The 20,173-nt window shown below is 47.8% G+C and overlaps 1 protein-coding gene across 16 annotated transcripts in view; it reads right to left on the minus strand.

Annotated features, from left to right (window-relative positions):
* LOC120955935 (venom metalloproteinase 3) overlaps nucleotides 1-20,173 on the minus strand; it is a 90,488-nt gene that overhangs the window by 54,018 nt on the left and 16,297 nt on the right. For all 16 annotated transcript variants that reach the window (XM_040377188.2, XM_040377185.2, XM_049609150.1 and 13 more), the window contains exons 3-4: nucleotides 10,808-10,900; nucleotides 3,784-4,356 (exon numbers count right to left, since the gene is read on the minus strand). In XM_040377188.2, coding sequence (XP_040233122.2) covers nucleotides 3,784-4,356; nucleotides 10,808-10,879 — 645 coding nt within the window. In that variant the 5' untranslated portion in view covers nucleotides 10,880-10,900. The remainder of the gene's footprint in view (nucleotides 1-3,783; nucleotides 4,357-10,807; nucleotides 10,901-20,173) is intronic.

A 20,173-nucleotide genomic window follows, 5' to 3' on the forward strand; every position in this document is an offset into this window, starting at 1 on the left:
GGCTTTGCTTATAAATGTTTCATTAGGGGGCCACCAATTTGGTGGCCTACTGAGGGGCTTGCTGTAAGTGATACCGAACTGCTGCTCCTTGTCTACAGCTACTGGCAGGTTCCCCTGCTGAGCCAAAGCGTTCCGAAATTGGTCACCCACTTGGTTGGCACTGGGTGGATTATTGTTTTCTCTTTGTTGATTGGCTTTTTTTCGTTTGTTTTTATTGGGAAGCTAGCGGCATTTCAACAGGAAATAGAAGTTGCTCGCGATCTCGATAATGGAGTTACATTTCATAAGCTGTCCATTTATAGAGTTGTAGGTATAAATATAGAAAAATGCAATTTAAAAGCTCCATGTTTTTTTTAAATACATTAAACATATGGAGCGTGCCAAGTTGTTCTTTCAATGATCGATAAAGCTACAACCGTACCTTAATTTAATTTCAACAAAATTAATTTTAAAAGATAAAAATATCATTTTAATGATCATCTTCTACTACTGTAACAAGAATATCCAGCTCTTCACAGCTTAAATTATTCCCTCACAGTCAGAGCACTCGTAAATCATGTCACTCGACCACTGGAAGTGATTTAATGACTCGCACACCTGAGCTGAGTATTTAAGCATTTTAAACCACTCCTAATGTTATGCGAACTTTATAATAATCCTTCGCTGTGGTTTTAAAACAAAACAAAAAAATCTATGATAATGAACTTCAACGCAGCTTCAATCTCTCCCTCAACCCATCGCTGACTCAACGCATTTATGTCAAACGAAGCTTTTGCCCATAATTTATTTGTTTATCATTCATTAAAAACACTAAATTGTTTTGAAGTTTCATCATCATCATTGCTGAATGGTTGCAGAGGAGCTTCTGCCAAGCGTAATCAGATCATAGTTTTGCTCCCATCTCCCATCCCAATGCATGGCAAAAGTGTGGAATTCTTAGTCACACTGGCACACACGCACATGGAGGCTTTGTGCTCGCCTGGTCAAAGAAATAGAAAATTTGTGTTAAACCTTCCGCCCGGGGCAATAAATCTTATCGTGGTAAAATGCTACATCCTCGCCGGATTGAAATTCCTAGCCCAAACGAAAAAAAAAACGTCGTAATAAATATTGCGATGCCAAGACAGCAACAACAACAACAACAACAACAATTCTGGAACCCATCTGGGACGGTAAGCGAGCAAAGGTTCGAAATCTGCATTCATATGCGAGATTCTTCTTTTTTTTCTGCTCATCCCACACAGCACGACGCACGTTTTTGGGGATATAAGCCGCGCAGGACTTCCGTGTGCATTAGTTTTAGTATGTTGCCCGCCATATTGTGCCTCCGTGTACCGCCCCCCTACGCCCTGTGTGCGATTGATATCACCGCGATAAGCCCGCCCCAGCCGAAGGCCATTACGGCCGTAAAACAAATATGTTTGGACGCAAGCACAAACTCACACACAAAAATACCGATTGGTCGGCACCTGGGGTGAGCGTGTCATCAATATGCCCTGCCCCGCGTGCGGTGATTCATTCGACAATTTTTGAACGAAAATCGATCAACCGCAAAGTAGCGGTTATTAGCATAAAAGCATATCCCGCAGCAAACACACACACACACAGGGCCGCCGTTCGCCGGTTCAAAAGGCTCAAGGTTTGTGGCGTTCAGACGCGAGCTGCCAACAAGGGCTAGGCCCGAGCCGTCTGTACTGGCTACTACCGAAATGCGAAGGTGCGAGTGATGGGCGAAATCAAAACATGTTATTTATGTCTTCCTGTCCCGTCGGCCCCAGAACAATGCGGCCCCAGGTTCTAACTTCTGTAAGGCAGCAGCCAAAAGGCGAGCATAAATCTTCCTCATACCAAACCAAGTGCCAGGTGAGGTTGAGGCCAATGTGAGCTTAAAACACTTGGCATACCTTTCCTTCCAAGTAGGACAACCAACAGCCAATCGATACCTCGAATCTTGGGCAGCAAGAAGATGTAAAAAAAAAAACGCAACCCGCGGCTATGACCATCGGAATGGTAACGTTAAATTCTACCCATTTATCTACCCAACGCTGCCCTTGCCGAGGACCCCTCACAGAACGAGCACGAGATGATTAGTAGATAAATTGGATCTTGGAGCGTGATACGGTCACTCTACACCACAACCTTCTTGCTGGCGAACCACCCATCGGGCGGCGCGGCGATCCATCACACCTGTGCACCAATCGACAACGGCATCACGGGACATGAGCCTAAAGGCACGATTAGGATCTCCCCGCGTGCAAGAACTAGTGAACATGGCCAGCGTACAAGAATTGGAATTGAACCCGAGAATGGGTCCTCCCCGAACTTGGCACGAGCTATTAGAGCGGCAGGTGTTGAAAGGTGGATTTTTGCTCCTAGAAACTAATAGACCGTGTCCGCAGTATGTCACCTGCGTGTTTGTACATACTGAAAGGGGGTTAGATAATTTACGCAAACATTATGGGTGGATGGGAACAGCTATTAGTACAACACCGCTGGTAAGTGTTTTGCCTTCTAAGGGAGTCATTGGAGGGGTGCAAAAAACAAATCCGGACTAGCATCGCCCACAAATGACTCCACTTCTGCACGATCGATCGCTTGATCCTACTGCGGTCAATTGCGGACCCTGCTTAATTAAGCAAGGTCCCTTAAGTCGCTTAAGAACTATCATTACACCCTGGTTGACCATCAGACAGCGGCGCAAACAAAAACAGAGCTCCAAACACGATTGAAACAAACATTCCAAAGGCCATCGGAGAACAAGTGATGCAAAAAAACTGCTTCCATTTACATTTCCACTGGTAACTATTACGTTGTTTACTTCTGCTTCGCAGCAAGCCCAATTCCCTGAACTCCGGATGGTGTGTGTGTGTGTGAGTCTGTATGTGCCACCGTTCTTCGCGGACGCGATTTGGATGCACAATGTAGAGCAGCACGGTCCAGTTCGGCGGGCAGGTGAGTTGAATTATTTAAATTATAAATTAAATCAAACTCCCGCCCAAACCCCTCGGGGTCCCCGAGAGACAGCTAACTGTCAAAGTAGCGCGAGTCCGGCGCAAGGGGCTAAGGTTGATGTTTTGCATCTTGCGCACCGTGTGAAGCGTTCCGGCCAGCAAACGGGTCGATATTTAGAGCAAAGTCAGCTCGCCACTTGACGAACCGACCCGTTCACGACCTTCAATCTAATTACATACGCTAGACTGAACGTACATATCGCCAGTGTGTGTGTTTGTGCAATGCAATCGATCTTCAAGTGTGCAGGGTTGTCGGCTAGATACCAGCAACGGTCTGTTCGCATGCGCGAAGAATGCGCGCCAATCGGCAATCGCTGCATGTTGCTGCAATCCCCACGTGGACGGCTGCAGAAGCTGGTGCTGTTTGCTACTGATACCTGCTGTCGAAATGTGCTTAATTAGTATGCACCGACCGCTAGACGAACCAGCAACAGATTGTGGGAATGTCGGCAAAACCTTTCCAGCCGCCCCCGCCCATGCTGGCGTAGATGTTGGCCGGAGAACAATTCGCTCGTATTTTGCTGCGAAACAATTCACGGCCGGAAATGGAGAGACGAAACGGGAAGAGGTATGTGGGGCAAGGGGGGATCTGCAAGAGATCTTCTCGATGGTGTTGCGTAGCACAATGAACTGGCGCTGGATTGGTTGTGCAAGAACACTAACCACCAATCTCTTAAAGTGTTGATTGTTGTCGTTCTCAAGCGTCCGAAAGCACGAAACAATTCGTTTCGATATTACCTCACAAAGAACATGTGCATTTCGTTGGACTTACCTCATCGTGAATCTCCTCGTAGACCAGCCCCTGCGTCGAGTTCGGATCCGACCGGACGTTCCACATCCGCAGCGAGTGGGCACCGCCCCGCAGCAGGCCTTCCGTTTTGCGCAGCGTCAGGTTCACGTTCTCGCCGAACGCATCGAACGACACGCGGTGCTCGTTGAGGTCCGCTATGCTAACGCCACCCTGCTCCATCGGCTCCAGTGGTGTAGAATCGTCCACCGGCTGCTTCGGAGGCCCACTGCTCACCAGAGGGCCCGCCTCGAGCGGAACCTCCTGCTTCGGGAAGGGTTTCCGCTGCTGGCCGGCTGGTTTAACGCCCAGCTCGCTTACCTTCTCGGTGAAGCGCACCTTGCTGAGGTCCTTCTTGACATGGTGGTTGCCGCCGGACGTTAAACCGTTCGCTTTGGCCACCTGCGAGGAATCGATGCTTCGTCTCCGCCGGGAGCTCGCCAGCACCGGGCGGTTTGTGTGGTGCGTCAGCTGCACCAGCTCGTAGTGCGGGACGAGATCGACGTGATCAACGTGGAACACTTCCTGTAGCTGGGCAGAGGACATTTGCCGGTGTATCTGTGGAGAAAAGATAACAAATAAAACACGGTTTAATAAAATGGCCGACTACAGAAAGCCAAAGGATTTAGTAAAATAACAAGTGTTTGCTAAGGCAGTGCAAACAATGTTGTACGACAGATTCTAGAGCACTGCCTAAGATGTACAATAACGGGTTTCCAGTTGGAGTTTGTACACAACAACGCTCGAGCAGTGTATCAGTGCCTACTACGATTTGATCTAGTTCTGAATATGACGTCTCAGTCTGACGTAAGCCAGCCCTCCGCCACCGTCCAGGTGGGATACACTCTTTACTTCAGAACCGCAGTACTAGAAGCAGAATCATTTATTTCTCGATTTGTTTCTCCAACTGCTCTGCCTCCTTTCAAACCGTTGTCATTCAGGTGGTCGCGCATGTACTTGAATAAATTATGCCGAACCAGATCGCTGATCCAGATCAACTTCTTAGAGGAGGTGGGTTGTTTTAAACTGTGATCTAAAAGAAAAATATTGTTATGCGATTTGACTCCCTGCATTTGGTTCGAGTTAATCGAGTGTTAATGGACCATTTGTTAGCCCCACGGTTGAGGGCGCTTATGGATCTTACAGTGTGCGCCATAGCAGCGTTACCATCCCCTTGGGCAAACGGCGTGGCAAGCGTGGTTGGGCGCTACCACCTCCTCCCTGTGATTGATTCGAAGAGTTAGTACAATTGTTTTGCCAAATGCCCGGGGCCAGGCTAAGCCCCGTGTGTGTAAAGCGTTTCGATTTTCTGTCTCTCTTTCTCGCTCTCAATACTCCATTACGGGCTACTACTACACTGTACGACCTTGCGCGTTGTCTATCGCAACCTCGCGGCACCTGACCGCGGTCTTGCGCGAGACGCATGTTGGCACGCAAAGCGATAGACATGGGGCAAAGACAAAAGCGGCCCGAGTGTTGTTTGAGAGAGAAAAACAACAACAACAAGAAGCAACAATCTCGAAGTGTTGCTTTGCAAGACGTGTGCCTTTGGGAGTCGCTCGCACCTGTTCATTCCAATTCCAACCCGACCTTTGTTTGGTGCCACAACACACATCTCCAGCTAGTCATACACACACACACACAATCGATACGGCTGCTAATCAAAGTGGACAAACGCTGAAGCGAATACCGCACACGCTCACCGCCGCAGCAGCTATCCCGGAAGAGGCAACGTGCGACGAAACGCGCGCAAACAAATGGCGGATACGCAGCATTCCCAGGCAAACCGGGAGCAGGCTCTCAGCTATTTGTCTTTATCAGCGTTGCGTGCACGTAACCTTCGGAATCCCATTACATCTCCACACCAGGGCGGGGTGCACTAATGCACGGTGGCGGCACGGCAACACAGGCAAGCAAAGTGCAAAGCAGGTGCAACTGCTCCGGAATTCAGACCCTCTCCCGGGTGGTGGGCCCACCCAAACAAGGAGAGGGGGGGGGGAAGGTAGAGTGTGAAAGCGAAATGGTGTTATCGATGCAAATTTTGCACATTGCGCGTTCGCATCGTGCGGAACAAAACTTTTGCGAGCGCGCGCGCGCACACGCTCGCTCGTACGCAATGGCTGCGAAAAACAAAAACATCTTCCAATCCAGTGGTGGTGGTGGTGAGCCATCGAGGTCAATTAGCGAACCGGGGCTGACTGGCTGGCTGGCTGGGCCCGGGGGATTATGTAAACACGAGAAATGCGCGATTCACTGTTACGGAGCGCACCCGAAAGGAAATGAGTTCACGAGTGCCACGCTCATGGGTGGGAAAGCCAAGGGAAGGTGAGGGAGGGTGAGGTGGTGGTGGTGGGTTGTAGGGGGTGTATTCTGCTACTGTTTTGTTGATTTTGCGCATTACAGGTTGCTAGGCAGCCGAGACTGATACGCTACTATGGATAACAAAACGAACGACTTCAATCACGAAACAAGACACGAACCCCAGAATCAGCTCTTTCGAAACATTTGTCGATTTTCCTATGTTTGCGGTGCTGTTTCGCTTGATTATAATAAGTCTTTTTCATGCTTTTGAATTAGAAATAGTTTGTTGCTTGCTTGTAAACAGAAGATGCAGTAGCTTATTTTGCATTCCAATGTTGTTACACTTTTACAAAGTTGGTTATAAAACACGGCTCAAACCGGTAGTTTGACAAGCTGATAAAGTGACCCAGTAGCTCGACGTGCAGCGTGACATAACTACAAACTGAACCACCCATTGGGTCATGATTATGCCCGGTACACGGCCATACAAAGGTGCAGGCGCACCACGTGTCGCAAAAACAATCCTTACATTATAAAAGCGCAGCAAAAACCGAAATCACTTTGCACACAAGTGCCCCCGCTACCGCCAGCTAGTTAAATTAATCTTCTTCTTGCCGTGTGGGAGCAAAGCCCCGGGAGCGATTCCGCACTGGCCCGTGTAGTCGCATGCGTCAAGCGAATCTAATAACAGCACACAAATGGCAAGCGCCGATGGCGTCCGCATAACGATGTCGATGTCGCACGAAAAGGGAGCTCATTAAATATGTCCACTAAGGTAAGAGCAGGTGCATAGATGCCACGCCATTGCCTTGTAAGCTAAGTGGCTATGGCTGTGACAGATTACGTGACGGTGGAATTTGGGTGAAAATAACAGCATTTGTTATCAAATTGCAAACAAATATGTCCTGTTGAAACATTCACAGAGATAAACAACAAAACTTTCAATACACTTTCAAGGTGGTCTTAAACATCCAAAGACATGTGCTTATTTTCACACAAAGCCAAGATGTCTTCTCGCAAGCAGCGAGCATATATTTATTCCAAAATGTCCCAAGCCGTTGACGAAATCCTTCCCGGCACTACGCAGCCTTCGATTTGGTTGTGGCTCGGGCCGTAGTAACCTAGACCCAGACCTAGCCAAGTCTCGGCCCGCGACCGAACCCACCCAGACGTACCGGTTTTGCTGGATGTCCTTCTCGCCAGCTCACCAGGCTTGTTGCTATCCTTCAAGTGGATCTAAATTTGGGTACAATCTCCTGGCAAGTACCGCCGCGCGCATGTGCACACGCACTTGCGCGCAGTGCGCACACAAGAATAAAGCCGGACCGGGTTGCAATTGGGTAGCTTGGGGAGCTTTCACGCCGTCCGCTATAAATAACTCAAAATGTCAATGCTTGTTCCACTTTTTTTATTAAATTAAAAGATGGAGAATTTATAGGCCAACCAATAGGCACCTAGCTTGTCTCTAAATTGATTTTTGGTATGTAAATCCATTTATGTTCACCATCCAATATACTTCTGCTAACATCTTCTTTAGCTGAATTTCATTCAGTGCTGCTTTTTTTCCACTAACCCCTCCGGTGTGGGGAAACATTCTCGGATAGCAGCCACTAATCAGACTTTGCGTCCCCGAAAATCTCCTCGATCGCCGGCTAATCCGACACGAAAATGTTTCATTTTGTCAGCCGGCATTATCCCCCTGCTAAATACGCCGTGCGATGACCGTGCGTCGTGACTGGCGCATCATCGTCACGCGTCTCACTGACGTAAGACTTCCGCTGCCGCTACCGCCGCCCCAGTGTCCGTAGTGGCAGTAGCAATCAATTACTGCCGTCTCGGTGATGGCTGCCGTCCGACATAATCCGGTGACGTTTGGGCTGAATGAAGGTGTGCCTCTGTGTGTGTGTGTGTGAGTGCCGTGTTGATAACAACTGTGGCCCGTCCCCGTAGCCACCATGTGACAAATGTCGGCGAGCATTGTGTGACATCTTAATCCTGTGAGGCTCGAGGCTCCGATCTCCGATCCACACGCGGAGGGGGCACCCTCGGCGGACAGATAACATCTACTCACACAGGGCTGTGGGCAGTGTACGGTAGCTTGGTAACACGAAACCTTCAACCACGGGTGAGGCAGAGGGTGCGGAACACTGGGCGTATAATTGTGGGAAAAACGGAAAACCAATCAACCGTTTCGGTTGCAGTCTGTGTTTAAGATTACTCAATCCGAAGCGCAGGCAAGTTGTAGAGGAAATAGAAGAAACAAAAAAAATACACTTAGCTCCGCTGGTACAAAATCAAATCAAAAAGACTATCCCGGAGACTATCACCCATTGCAAAAAAAAAGCAAAAAAAAAGGATTGGTATCGTGCCACCCGTTGTCACGGAGCCCGTTGTATTTATCGTCGAAATAGAATCATTAATTGGCCACCGTTACGAGATGGATTACGGAGCTGCAGCACTATCGAGTGGGCAGTCCGAATATGGTGGGTAAATTCACCCAACGGACTGCGCGTAAATATGTCCCAGCAAAAGCCTCGGCGCGTAGTGACGATGCGTAAAGGTAAAGGTTTTGGATTTTATCACGATCACGGTGGTGGTTCATGTAACCGAGCGAAACGAATGAGGTGCAATTTGTTTGTTTGTTTACTCCGCTGTCTTTTTTTGTTTCATTTCGCTACGCTGTCACCATTTTTTGGGCATTAAATTATGCCTGGCTGGTGATAAGAAGGTAACAAATCGAGCTGAAATGTATGAAAAGGCTTCCTTAAATGGAACCAAGAGAGGGAGAGCGAGAGAAAAAAACCCATTACCCTGGCTGTCTGCGACGGTTTTTACTGCCTGTTCCACTTTCATCCGGCCGAAAAGGGAATTGAATTTCAGTGTTGTTGTTACTTTTTCAATTACTTTCGTCTGAGCGACTAGGTCAAATCTGCGCAAAAAAAAAAAGCGAAATCATTCCCAATTTCTGCAAACGCCTTATGTAATGTTCATTTTGCTGGAAGGTGCGTTCGTGCGGATGTCTGTTCCGTGTTCAATCGCTGCAGAGTTTGCAGTGTTTTTGCTACGTGCAATGGTGATTACGTGGTTTAATTTGAATTTGAATACAATATTTTTGTACCTTGTTTAACCTTTTATTTTTGGTGTTTTATCTTTGTACTAAAACTACCCTCTTTTTGTCTCCATTGCTTGTTCGGGGCACATTCCTATGACTCAGCGCATAATTATGCGCCCGAAATAGTTTACAAGGCATCGCGATGGCAAAGCGTGTGAATCTTCTTTCATCAATCTCACCGACATTAGCGTGTCTCTCGAGGCAAAATTTGTCTTCTTATCATCTAGTAAACCTGCCCCCTCTTAAAAAAAAACATGTTTCAAACCGCCTTTTAGTACTGCCAGCTTGAGTCGTCTATCAGACATCTTCTCCAAACAAAAAAACTTCTCCGATCGGATCCAATTTCAACCGTTTAAGCACAAACCCGTTCCGGTACTCCCAGGGCACACCACCAGTGCCCGGAAAGAGACGTCCCAACCTGTTGCCGCCGATAAACCACTCGGCAAAAAACCCGTCCCCATGTATCGGTGTCGATGATAAAGGAAATAACAACAGCAACAAAAGAACCGTCCTGCCGATGACATTTGATCTTTTCGCCACCGCCGTCCGGGCTAACACACTACCAACAGCACTACACAAAGGCGCGGGAATGGTTCATCCCCCGTCGGGCTGCGTCGGGTGTTCGCATGGTTTTCGATGTAAGATAATACTTTACCCGATGATGACAATTATCATAAAATTTAGCATTAGTAATATTGATCAGGCAAATCGCTTCCACACATACTCGGCTGGACGGCTGGAGCAAATGGGGAATGGCTGGAGGGAAGCCAGAACGATTGGCGTCAAACAGCGTTGACAGCTGTCAGATTGGGAAGAGTGGAGGGGACCATCATACATGGCCTGCTGGATGAAACAATTCTTTCGAAGCGTGTTGGGAGGAATTTTAACGGAAATTTTACAACTCCAACCAAAGCTTCAATGTTTAAAATCTTAAACTCAAAGCTCCCGTGTGAGCTCCTTTCCCACCCAAAACCACGAATCAAACGGTGGCGGTGGTGTTGGTGAAAAGCGTACAATTGAAATTGCTAGTTCGCTTCCGCTCGAGCGGATGTGAAAGGAAAACGTTACGATCGACCAGCCCTTGCAGGTAGGAAGTGTGGCCCAACACGAACGAAAACGGCACGAACTTGCTGGAATCGCATGTAACAATGGAGCTCACTCGGTGACGTAGTAATGAAAACAAAACCTTTGCAATGCACCAACCCAACGCTGCAACATTTTTGCCCCATAACCTTCAGTTGGTTCTAGCGGGAGAGAGGGAGAGAGAGAGAAAAAAACTACTGGAAAAATAGACACCACATTGTGGTTAGATTGAAAAGGGAGCCATTTTTTCTCAGTAGCTCCGTACAAAACGTGGCGACCTTATGCGCCCGTCCCCTAAAAACACCCGACACTTCCTAAAGCGCCAAACTGTGTCACACGAGTTCCACGAGCTTTTCTTATAAACTAAGAACTTTATTGGTGTGGCTACAATTAGCACTTCCTCTTCCCCGTTCTTTGCATAAAAAACAAACCCCGAACGCTGTACGTGGAAACTAAACACGTACAGCTTTGTCGATCGTGACTAATGCTGACCGTCCCGGCGCGGATACTTACGTCTGGCATTGCGGCACTGTAGGTACATAGTAACGTCCATGACGCTGCAAGGTAAAGTCCAAGCCGCATCATTTTGTGACCTGGAACGGCGATCTGCAAGAAAAAAAGAAGGAAGGAGAAAATGAACAAATGTTAGCAGCTTTCGGGGACAAAAAGCAACTCTACGCCTGCGGGCTTCGAGTTATGAACATATTGCTGAACATTATGTAAACAGTTATAACTGTCGCTTCTAGAATGTCGCGAAATACACCAGAACCAGAACCGATGCAGATACACGGTGTGTGATCAAGCAACGACAAAAAAGCAACGACACATTTTCGACTGTGTCTTTCTCTGTTCCTCGCTGTCTGTCTTTCAAGTCAACCGGCGATGGTTCGTTCCGCTCCCGCATCACATATATTAGCCGGCGGTCGAAAATGTTAATGAATGAAAATGGACAGACAACACATTTAGTTCGCGAACGATTCTATATTTAACATTCAGATCGACCCGTTATGATAAGATCGGTGAAATATAGGTGTACATTTGTAAAGCGTGGAGGCAAATTTTAAACAAAAGTTGGAGCGATGAAAAGAAGAACCCCCCGCCCAAACAGGTCGCAAATCGTACATTCTAGAATTGGTGAGAGTCGACACACTCCAGTAAGTAATGATCGATTGTTGTGACAAGTGTTGCGAAAATTCAGCTTCTGTGAAGTTGATATTTCTGAGCTCCAGAAGTTCTCCCTGCGCTACACCAGACGGTGAGTCATCACCCGGTACAGGAACACCGGGATAGCATGCTGTTACATCGATCGATGTTGTTTGCTGGAGCATAACCGGTTACTTTGGCTGCGTCGCCAAACCGAGAAGTTGTGTCTTTCGAAGTGAAATGGATGTCTCCGCTCCCCTCCGAAGTTCAGTGTGAATATCAGTGCCTCATCTTCAGGCGGAATTTGAGCTCTTCTTGAACTTCTTTTTCGAGCAAAAGATCAGCATCATTAGAGAAGCTCTACACACACACAGTTCTTGAGAACTATCACGCCACACAGCATCGTCGCTCCGAAAATAAACCAATACACGCAAGCGGTAGGAACCTATAAAGGAACCATAAAATTTTGCATATTCTCTTCCCAGTCGTCTGGGGGTTTGCCTCCACTCGCTTCCCACTCACTCGCAGTTGATCGACCCGATGCTATTGATCCACGCAAGCGTCGGGCGGCCGAGTACACCTGCTCAACGGACTGCTGGTATCTCCCCAAATTTCCTGAAGCGGAGGATCCTCGCAGAGATCCTCCAAAAAATCTGCAACAATCCCGTCCCAGCTGTGAGCTGTTGCAGCGGACAAGGGGGCATCCCATTCCACCACTAAAGGGGACCATCACTGGACAACCATCAACAAACAGCAACGGAAGAAAAGAAACTTGTTTTAATTTATCCCTCCGCTCAGAATTGTATATATGCAAACTGTCGTGCGACTTTTCGGCGTTTGTCCTGTGTTCGCGAAACGGCGAACACGTCTCGAGCGCATTTTTCTTGCAGCGTTCTTCCACTGCTTCTATTAAACATTTTGTTCAAGTTCCCCGTTTTCCTTTTCCTCGCTCTTTTTTTTTCTTCTCCTTACACCACTTCGGTCACTTCTGGTTGCTTAATTTCATTCATTTTCACGTCTTCTGGGCGGGATCGTGGACTGGGAACTCGTTTTTTTGTCTTCCTTTCGAAGACACTGATTTTGATTATGAACAACCTGTTCCTGATCCCTGGAGATCTCGCCTTTCCTCTCGCTCTCTTTCTCTTTCACTCTCTCTCTCTCTCTCTCTCTCTTTCTCTCTCTCTATCTATCTCTCTTTTCATCTCCCGTGGCGAAGGAGGGTGTTTTGTTGCCCGGGAAAGACAAACAGAGCGGGTCAGAAGTTATGATATTTCAAGTGCCAATTGACACACGCGGCAACCTTTTCCCGACTAATGTTTCCCCCCCCTGGGGGAACCCACGGGCCAATTAAAAAAGGGTGGAAAACGGTCGGGGTAATGTCACGAGGAGAAAAAAAACAAAACGAATCTTGCCGGTCGCATCCGAACACCTGTTCGAAAGAAATGGAAACATTACGACCTGGAAACCTGGTCCGGCGTGTTCTCCATGGGCGCTGTAGGGGAATAAAGTAATGCAATTAATGACCCTGGCTGGAATTTATATCACCGGCTCATCTGCAACACCAGTCTGATGTCATATATTTTCATATGAATTACCATTACGAACGAAAAATCGATTAAAAAGCTCATCTTTGCTTCTTTCTTTCGCTCGCCTGAGCGTACGACTCCTCATCGTACTTCAAAGTTGTATTTTTTATACCAAAAAAACGAACACGCTCGTCATAGGGCTGGCGGGAGGAGCGTGCGTTTAAGACCATTCGTTACCACTCAATAACACACCTATTACGCCCGATCGATATCAATCATGCCCCGAAATTAACGTCCCACCGCCAAAAGTGGCCCGAGGATATGCCGCGAAAGCGGGTCATCATCATCTTGATGCTGCCTTGGCGACCTCGACCAGAAGACCGGTTGTGACGGGGCAGAGATGACAGATGCTGCGAACCGTTAATTACCGGCTTTCGGTGCGAATTAAACGATGTTGCGGGGGGAGGGGGGTAAGTAGAAAAAACCCCATCGTCACCACCAATTATGCTCATCATTCAGCATCATCAAGCACCGCCACCACCACCACAGTGGACAAAAAAGTCACACGAGAAGGTCGTCCCAGGGAAGCAAGACCTTACCCAAAACGTGTCCGCAGATCGCAGGCATTACATCTTGCCTGAAGTATGACGTGTCTGACATTGTGCCGGCAGGTTAACAGTGATCACAACACCATGTCCAAAGCAACTCCGTGTGTTTTAGTGCGTGTATGGTTGGGTTGTTTGTCCCAAAGCAGTAAGCAAACGGTAGGCACCAGGCACCACCTCCCAATTATAGGGGACTCCTTTGGTTGATTTGCATTTGCGGCAAAGCGCCCCCAAAGACTCCCAAAACTGGGACATAAATTTGACAACGACATTTAATTAAGGTTGCGCGCGAGCGGGTTTTTGTTTTTCTGGCTTCCCAATTTTTTTCCCTAAAAACGAAATCGATTCTCGATTCTCCGAAAATCAGCTCGCACTTCACGCAAAACGTGTCATGCGTCCGCTGGCGGCTGGTACACCCAAAGCCTTATCTGCTGGAAGTTAATTAATAGTGAGTGATTTTACGACACACCTTCGACTTGGTTGGTGGGGTAGGCTTCAGTTGTTCAGGGCAAGTATCGTTCACATTTATCGTGATTTATGATGGTAGAAGGTGTGTGGAGGAGTTTGGTGGTCGATCGGTGCTGCTGCTGCTGCTTGCTAGACAAAAACCGTCCCCAAAAGAGGAATGCTGGTGCTCGCCGTTTATTTCTTCGTTCAGAATTCTGTCGGAAATCGAAACATTCTTTTGCGCCGTGATCGCCGTGGACAGGCAGAAACTGAACGAAACGAACGGGCTCAAGCTAGTCTTCCAAGTTTCATTGCCCCCATTGGGTTTGAGTTTGAACCGGTGTTGAACTTCAACGTCGAATGCCGTGTCCACGACCGGGGCACGATGACTTTCCCTTTCGAAATAACTGTACTGTCGTGCCCGGGCGACGGTGTCGTACCCATTGGAGATCTTAACACCAGGTAGATCGGACGACTCCACACCCTTTTTCATCTTCTAAAGCGACTCTTGGCCTAATGGCGGGCGCCCCTCCGGTCACGTCACGAAAGTGAAGTTGCTCTAGTTTATTGACTCTCTCGCGTGGCTCTAGTTTATTTCTACCCCCGTAACAACAATGAGGACAGACACAAACTCACCGCGCGCCACCACATCATCATGGTCACCGGTTTGTTTCGCCGTTGTTTCCTTCCCCTGTTTGCTTGCAGGCACGTACCCGTAGCGGCCTCACACCTTGAAGCAGCCAGTCCAACTCCAGTGAAGCAAAAACAAAAAAATGAACAACGAACGAGTCAGCCAGCTTGGAAAGGAAGAACCTTGACGTCTGCCGGTCTGACACGCTGGGAATGAGTCGTCCGCATGAACGGATCACGATCGCGGAAGGGAAAACTGTCCTACCCATACCGCTGTTACGTCAGGCACAATCATGAGGTGAGTAATTGCTGTAAAATTCCTGCTTTAGCAGCAACGTTTATGGCTCCCCAGAAATGGGAGCTGCAACGACTTTTCACGGAACTCACCAAGAACCCCCTTTTCCCCTGGTGAACCTAACGCGATGACGCGCCGCTGGACGCAAAGCACACAGACACCAGCAAAGCCCCATAATCCCGCACGCAGTGTTTGGACTGGTTGCGGTCTAACGACCCGCGAGAAACAAACATTCTCAGCGACAATCGTTTCGATCAAACTCCCATTCTCCTCGGCCCGGGAGGACCCGCTGATAAAGACTAATGTACCTCCTAAGCGGATTAGCGCTCGCTTTATGGCCATTTCGGGTGAAACTGCTACACATCACCGCGTAGCGAAGAGGATCACAGGTTCTTACAAGAGAAGGGGCTAGCTCAACGTAAGAGGTGAGTTATGGTTTATAACTTCTTTAAGCCAGGCGCGCTCTCGTCGCCCATCCGTGGGGCCGACGACATTCGGGCTTTACCTTTTTATTTGCCACTTTTATGGTGCTCGTTTCGGAATAACCATCAGGGCGCGGTGGGAAACGCCTTGGCTGTGGAAAACGCTACACCGTTCAAGGAAAAGAAGGTGTGGTACTGTCTGCTACATCACTGCAAAAGAACTGTCTTAAATAACGATCGCGTTATCAAACGGCCAAGTATTTGCGAACGATGCTGAGCACCTGCCGCCAGGCCCAAACAGTGAAGCCACCCGGGGAACATAACAAGTGATCTCATAAAACTCCGTTCTCGGCATGGCGTTAGATTTACTACCGGAACTCGATCACATACTTACGGGGGGCCGTAAAACTGTTTCAATTTTATTACACCACTGTTTTACATAAGAACCATATCTAAATTCACAATTCGATTCTGAAGCGCCTAGACGGCTCCACATTTACAAGAAGTTCAATCAAAGTAGGCCCGTGCTGGAATGTGCTCTGCTTCCATGGCAGCAGCATGTATCGGCTCGGATGATTTATGAAGCGCATAAAAAAAACGTCGCTGGCGCTAACGTTTAAGAACGGCCTCCTTACACCAACCTCCAGGCAGTATTTAATGTGATAATAAATTTCAAACTCTAAGCACCCGTTTCTGTACTAAAAACCGTCATGGCTTGCGACATGTTGTGATCAAGTTGTCGCGTCCGACACCCCGCAAGTAGCGCTTTAATTTAACGCACCAAACTACCAAGCAAGTCCGCCTGCTGCCCCACCGATTAATTCGTTCGTTATCTATTGAGACACCGGGACAGCGGCAAGACTGGATCCTTCGATTGGTTCCACCATTTCCCTATCACCGCATGGTCGGTCTGTCCACGCATGTTGTTTGCCAATACTATTCCCGCATCTCATCGGGTGGCCGTGCGTGTGATCGAATGACCTGCATCAAATACGAACGATCAAGCGCTCTCTACGAAAGTTGGGGCGAAAAATTGGGTTATAGGCAAAATTTATAGACCTGCTCTCCCGGCAGCACAGTAGCCGGCCAAGACGGGCTCGGTGATGGCGATCAACACGGTGGCGCAATAGAAAGGCGAATCGCGTACATATGTCAACACCGTTTCGATGCAGGTCGCGTTGAGGACCGGCTTCTTTCAATTTTTTATTTTGTGGAGGAATCTTACGCAATAGCGAGTGATCGAGTTGGGTTGAGAGAGTGTGTGTATATGTTTTGTGCTGGTTGGTGATAGTGCACGGTGAAGGTATTTCGGGTGGTCCAACGCGCTAGACGCACGATATCAGGTCTAAGGGCACTCCCCGAAAGTCTTTTAAACACCTCACACGAAGTATCTGCTCCAACGAAATCTTCCAACAAGTACATCTAATTAAGTAAATTCAGATACGCGGAACTTCCCATCATCTTCCCAACGGCCCAAGGTACTGTTTTCCTCTTTTCATGATCTATTTGCAACAAGCCACTTGTTTGATTTCCCTTTTTTACTGCAACGCGCACTATCATCATTATCGCACAATTGTACACATTATTAGCGGTGGTGGTATGGCAGTGTAGCGTCTTCCTAGACAGACGCTTAGCTGATGCACGCCACCGATAGAGCCATCCGAGCAGCAGCAACGGAAAGCGAGAGTGATTTCACCTTCAAGCGTGCAGCGTGCGCTTGCTGCATAGGGCGAAAAAACCGGCTTCAAACCGTCGTGATGAGGCTGGTTGGCTTGGGTGTTTGGTGAGATGACCAATGTTGCAGCAGGCGATCCACAGGCACAGTGGGTGAGTTAGAGCAAAAGAATGGGAATAAACGAATCATGCTTAAACATTATTTTTAAATAAGAAATTTGCCAAGGATTAAATCAGCCATCGCCATGCTACATGTGTTGAGGTTTAAATCAGATATTACATCGTACACTATTCATCATTATCATTTTGTCAACTATTCTTTTAAATACGAGTCCATTCCATAATAGAAGTATCTACTGATATTTTATCAATCCACGCAGATACCCTGAAATGAGTAAAATATCATCATTTTATCTAAAACTTAAACTACCTTTGGACTATTATATCGTGAAAATCCCATGGTGCCGATTGATATTGTATCGGTGTGATTAGTTTCCCTCTAAGTTGGACAGGAGATGAGATCCACACGCAATCAAAATGGGAAGATCATTACAAACTCACGCCTTTGGCAAAGGTTTAATGACTTTCTTTTCCCGCCGAGGGTCTTGGTTCGATTGATCGGTCAGCTATAATCTCTAATGTATTTATTTAAGAGCAGCCAAATCCATAACACTGCACAGCTAGTTTCAGACCCAACTTTACACGAAGACCACACAAACGTCAGATAAAACTGTGGCTAAAAAAAAACCACACTAGATCCAACACTCGACCGTCTCTCTTAATGCGCTACGTGTGTGGATAGAGACCTCTCCAAGCGAACTCGTTTCTGTTATCCGTTCCGAGGCAGATTAGGGAGTTTTTTTGGGGGAATTGGAATAAATAAATCAAAAATTGCTGCAACCACAATCAAACCGGCCATTCTTCATCACCAGGGCCAACGATTTGCCACCGCCGTTGCGTATCGAGAGCAGATCTACCCGACAATTCTTATACTATGATGCTGACCAAGCGTCTTCCACCGTAACGTACCAAAAAAGCATAGCGAAGAATCACAACAAATGGGTGTTCTCACACATTCGCGCCCAGCAATTTGGCGGGACCGCAGCACGGTAGACATATTTATGGACGCCGCGCATTCCTAATGACATCATGACAACGGGGCTAATGAGTAGGGAAAACGTGATTTTGTGAAATTGATTTCCGTTTAGTTTCCGCGGGAACCGAGTGAACCGATTAGACGCTGAGCTGATTTGCACAGTGTTCTGTGTTCTGAATGAATAATTAAACGGACGGGATGTGTTGGAAGCGTTCGTGCGTTCCGCAAAAGCATTGGGAAACACCGAAAAACAAATGCGCCGGGTGAATTGTTTTTAATTGCCACAGTATTCAGCCGCGTCTGCTTTAGCGCAGGAACAAAAGAAAAAACCTACACCAAATCCCCCAAAATCCTCGAGCTTCTTCCATCGGGCTCTCGCTAAACAATCTGCAAGAAATTAGGTCTTTTCACTTTCCGAAAGCACCGGCACTCGATCACCTGGTCACAGTCGGTCACCACCACGCCTCGCGCAGACAGAGCGCGCCCGCACCAAAACCGCCTAGCGACAAAAGGCAAAGTTTCGCCAAATGGTCACACCACCACGCCACCACCGACCCTCGATCGCTCGCCCGAAATCAATAAGTTGAAAACTTTATTCGATTTTTATTCATATTTATTCTATCGGTTTCTTCTCACATTTAAATATTTGTCCGTGCGACTGGTTTTTCCCTGCCCACCCTGCTAGAGGTGCTAGAGGCTGTGTGGTGGTGGCAGAGATGTCCAGAGCAGGTCGAGCTTTTTTTGCCGTAAAAAAACTCCACCAACCGACGACCACCTCAACATTAAACGGGCAAACTAAACGAGAGAGCAAAAAAACCACTGGTAAGGAACCGAACAAAAACACATCCCGAAACCTGAAAGGTGGTGTCCGATTCCAGAGTTCTTCCTTTTGCCTGAGGAACTGGACGCTTCAGCTCGTGCTGGAGCGCAAGAAAGAGAAGAACAAAACACCGCTCGACACGCTTGCTCGCTTGCGCTTCGAGTTTTATGACACCGTCGACATTCTTCAATTTTGTCGCACGCCTGTGTACGTTCCGAACCAGCTCGGCCACGGGTTTTCTTCCCGTGAGGGCCCCGGACACCACACCAGACACCGTGCCACCGTCCAGGCGTGCGCAATCGCATGCTGCGGGAAGTACCTGGGACGCTTCTTCGGGGCTCGCCCTGTCGCTTCACCGCAGGGAGTAGCAGAGCAGTATCAGCAGTATCACCCGCGGACAACCTGTTTTCGCGCGCAGATTTTGTTTGTGCCGGATCCCCCCTCCCTGTCCTCCAATTCCATTCGAACGAGCCCTCGTTCCTCGCAGTTCGTTTAATCATTTGCTTAAATATTCAAACATATGGTTCTTTTCGGCGGCGGCGGCAACGACGGTGCGGTGCACGCGGTTCGCTAGAGTAGGCCACACCGACGGTCTGTGCCTTGCGGACGCGGACGAGAACGGCGCATCTTCAGATAGAGATGATTTGTGAATTTAATTTTATTTGATTTGTTAGATGTTTTGCTTTTTATATCCAACCCCAACGTGAGAGGACATGTGGAAGCGACTGTACAGTTGAAACGATGTGCCACCATGAAAGTGTACACCGGTGCCTTCATACCACTGGTTTGGCTCCAAAGAGTGGTGCACAGCTAGAAAGAAGCACCTCTTCCAAGGTGCTGCAGTCACGGATAAGGCTATTTAGGTTGGCATAATTTGATCACCGGTTTACCTGCACATCAGATGCGTGTTGTGGGACAAAGAATTGATTCTTTGACATAACTTTGGGTTCTTTATCACCATTTGAGCGAGAATATTTGTGAGGAGAGTTAATTTAAGCGGAATGCTGCCAAAGTGTGTGTGTTTTTATTCCACACTAGCGGTTGAAAGCTTAAACATTGGAGACTAAAACAGATGTTTGTAGCAGGGACAACTGAAGATTGAATAGATATGCGTCTTAATTGGTGGAAGTGTGGCCTTCATTCTTTTCGGTACGTAAGAGTGACTAATTAATAATATTTTTAATAAATAAAACAGCTCTAAATAAGAACTCCCAGCTGTCA

Source organism: Anopheles coluzzii, chromosome 3, assembly GCF_943734685.1.
Source record: "Anopheles coluzzii chromosome 3, AcolN3, whole genome shotgun sequence".
In the NCBI taxonomy this organism is placed as follows: Eukaryota; Metazoa; Arthropoda; class Insecta; order Diptera; family Culicidae; genus Anopheles; species Anopheles coluzzii.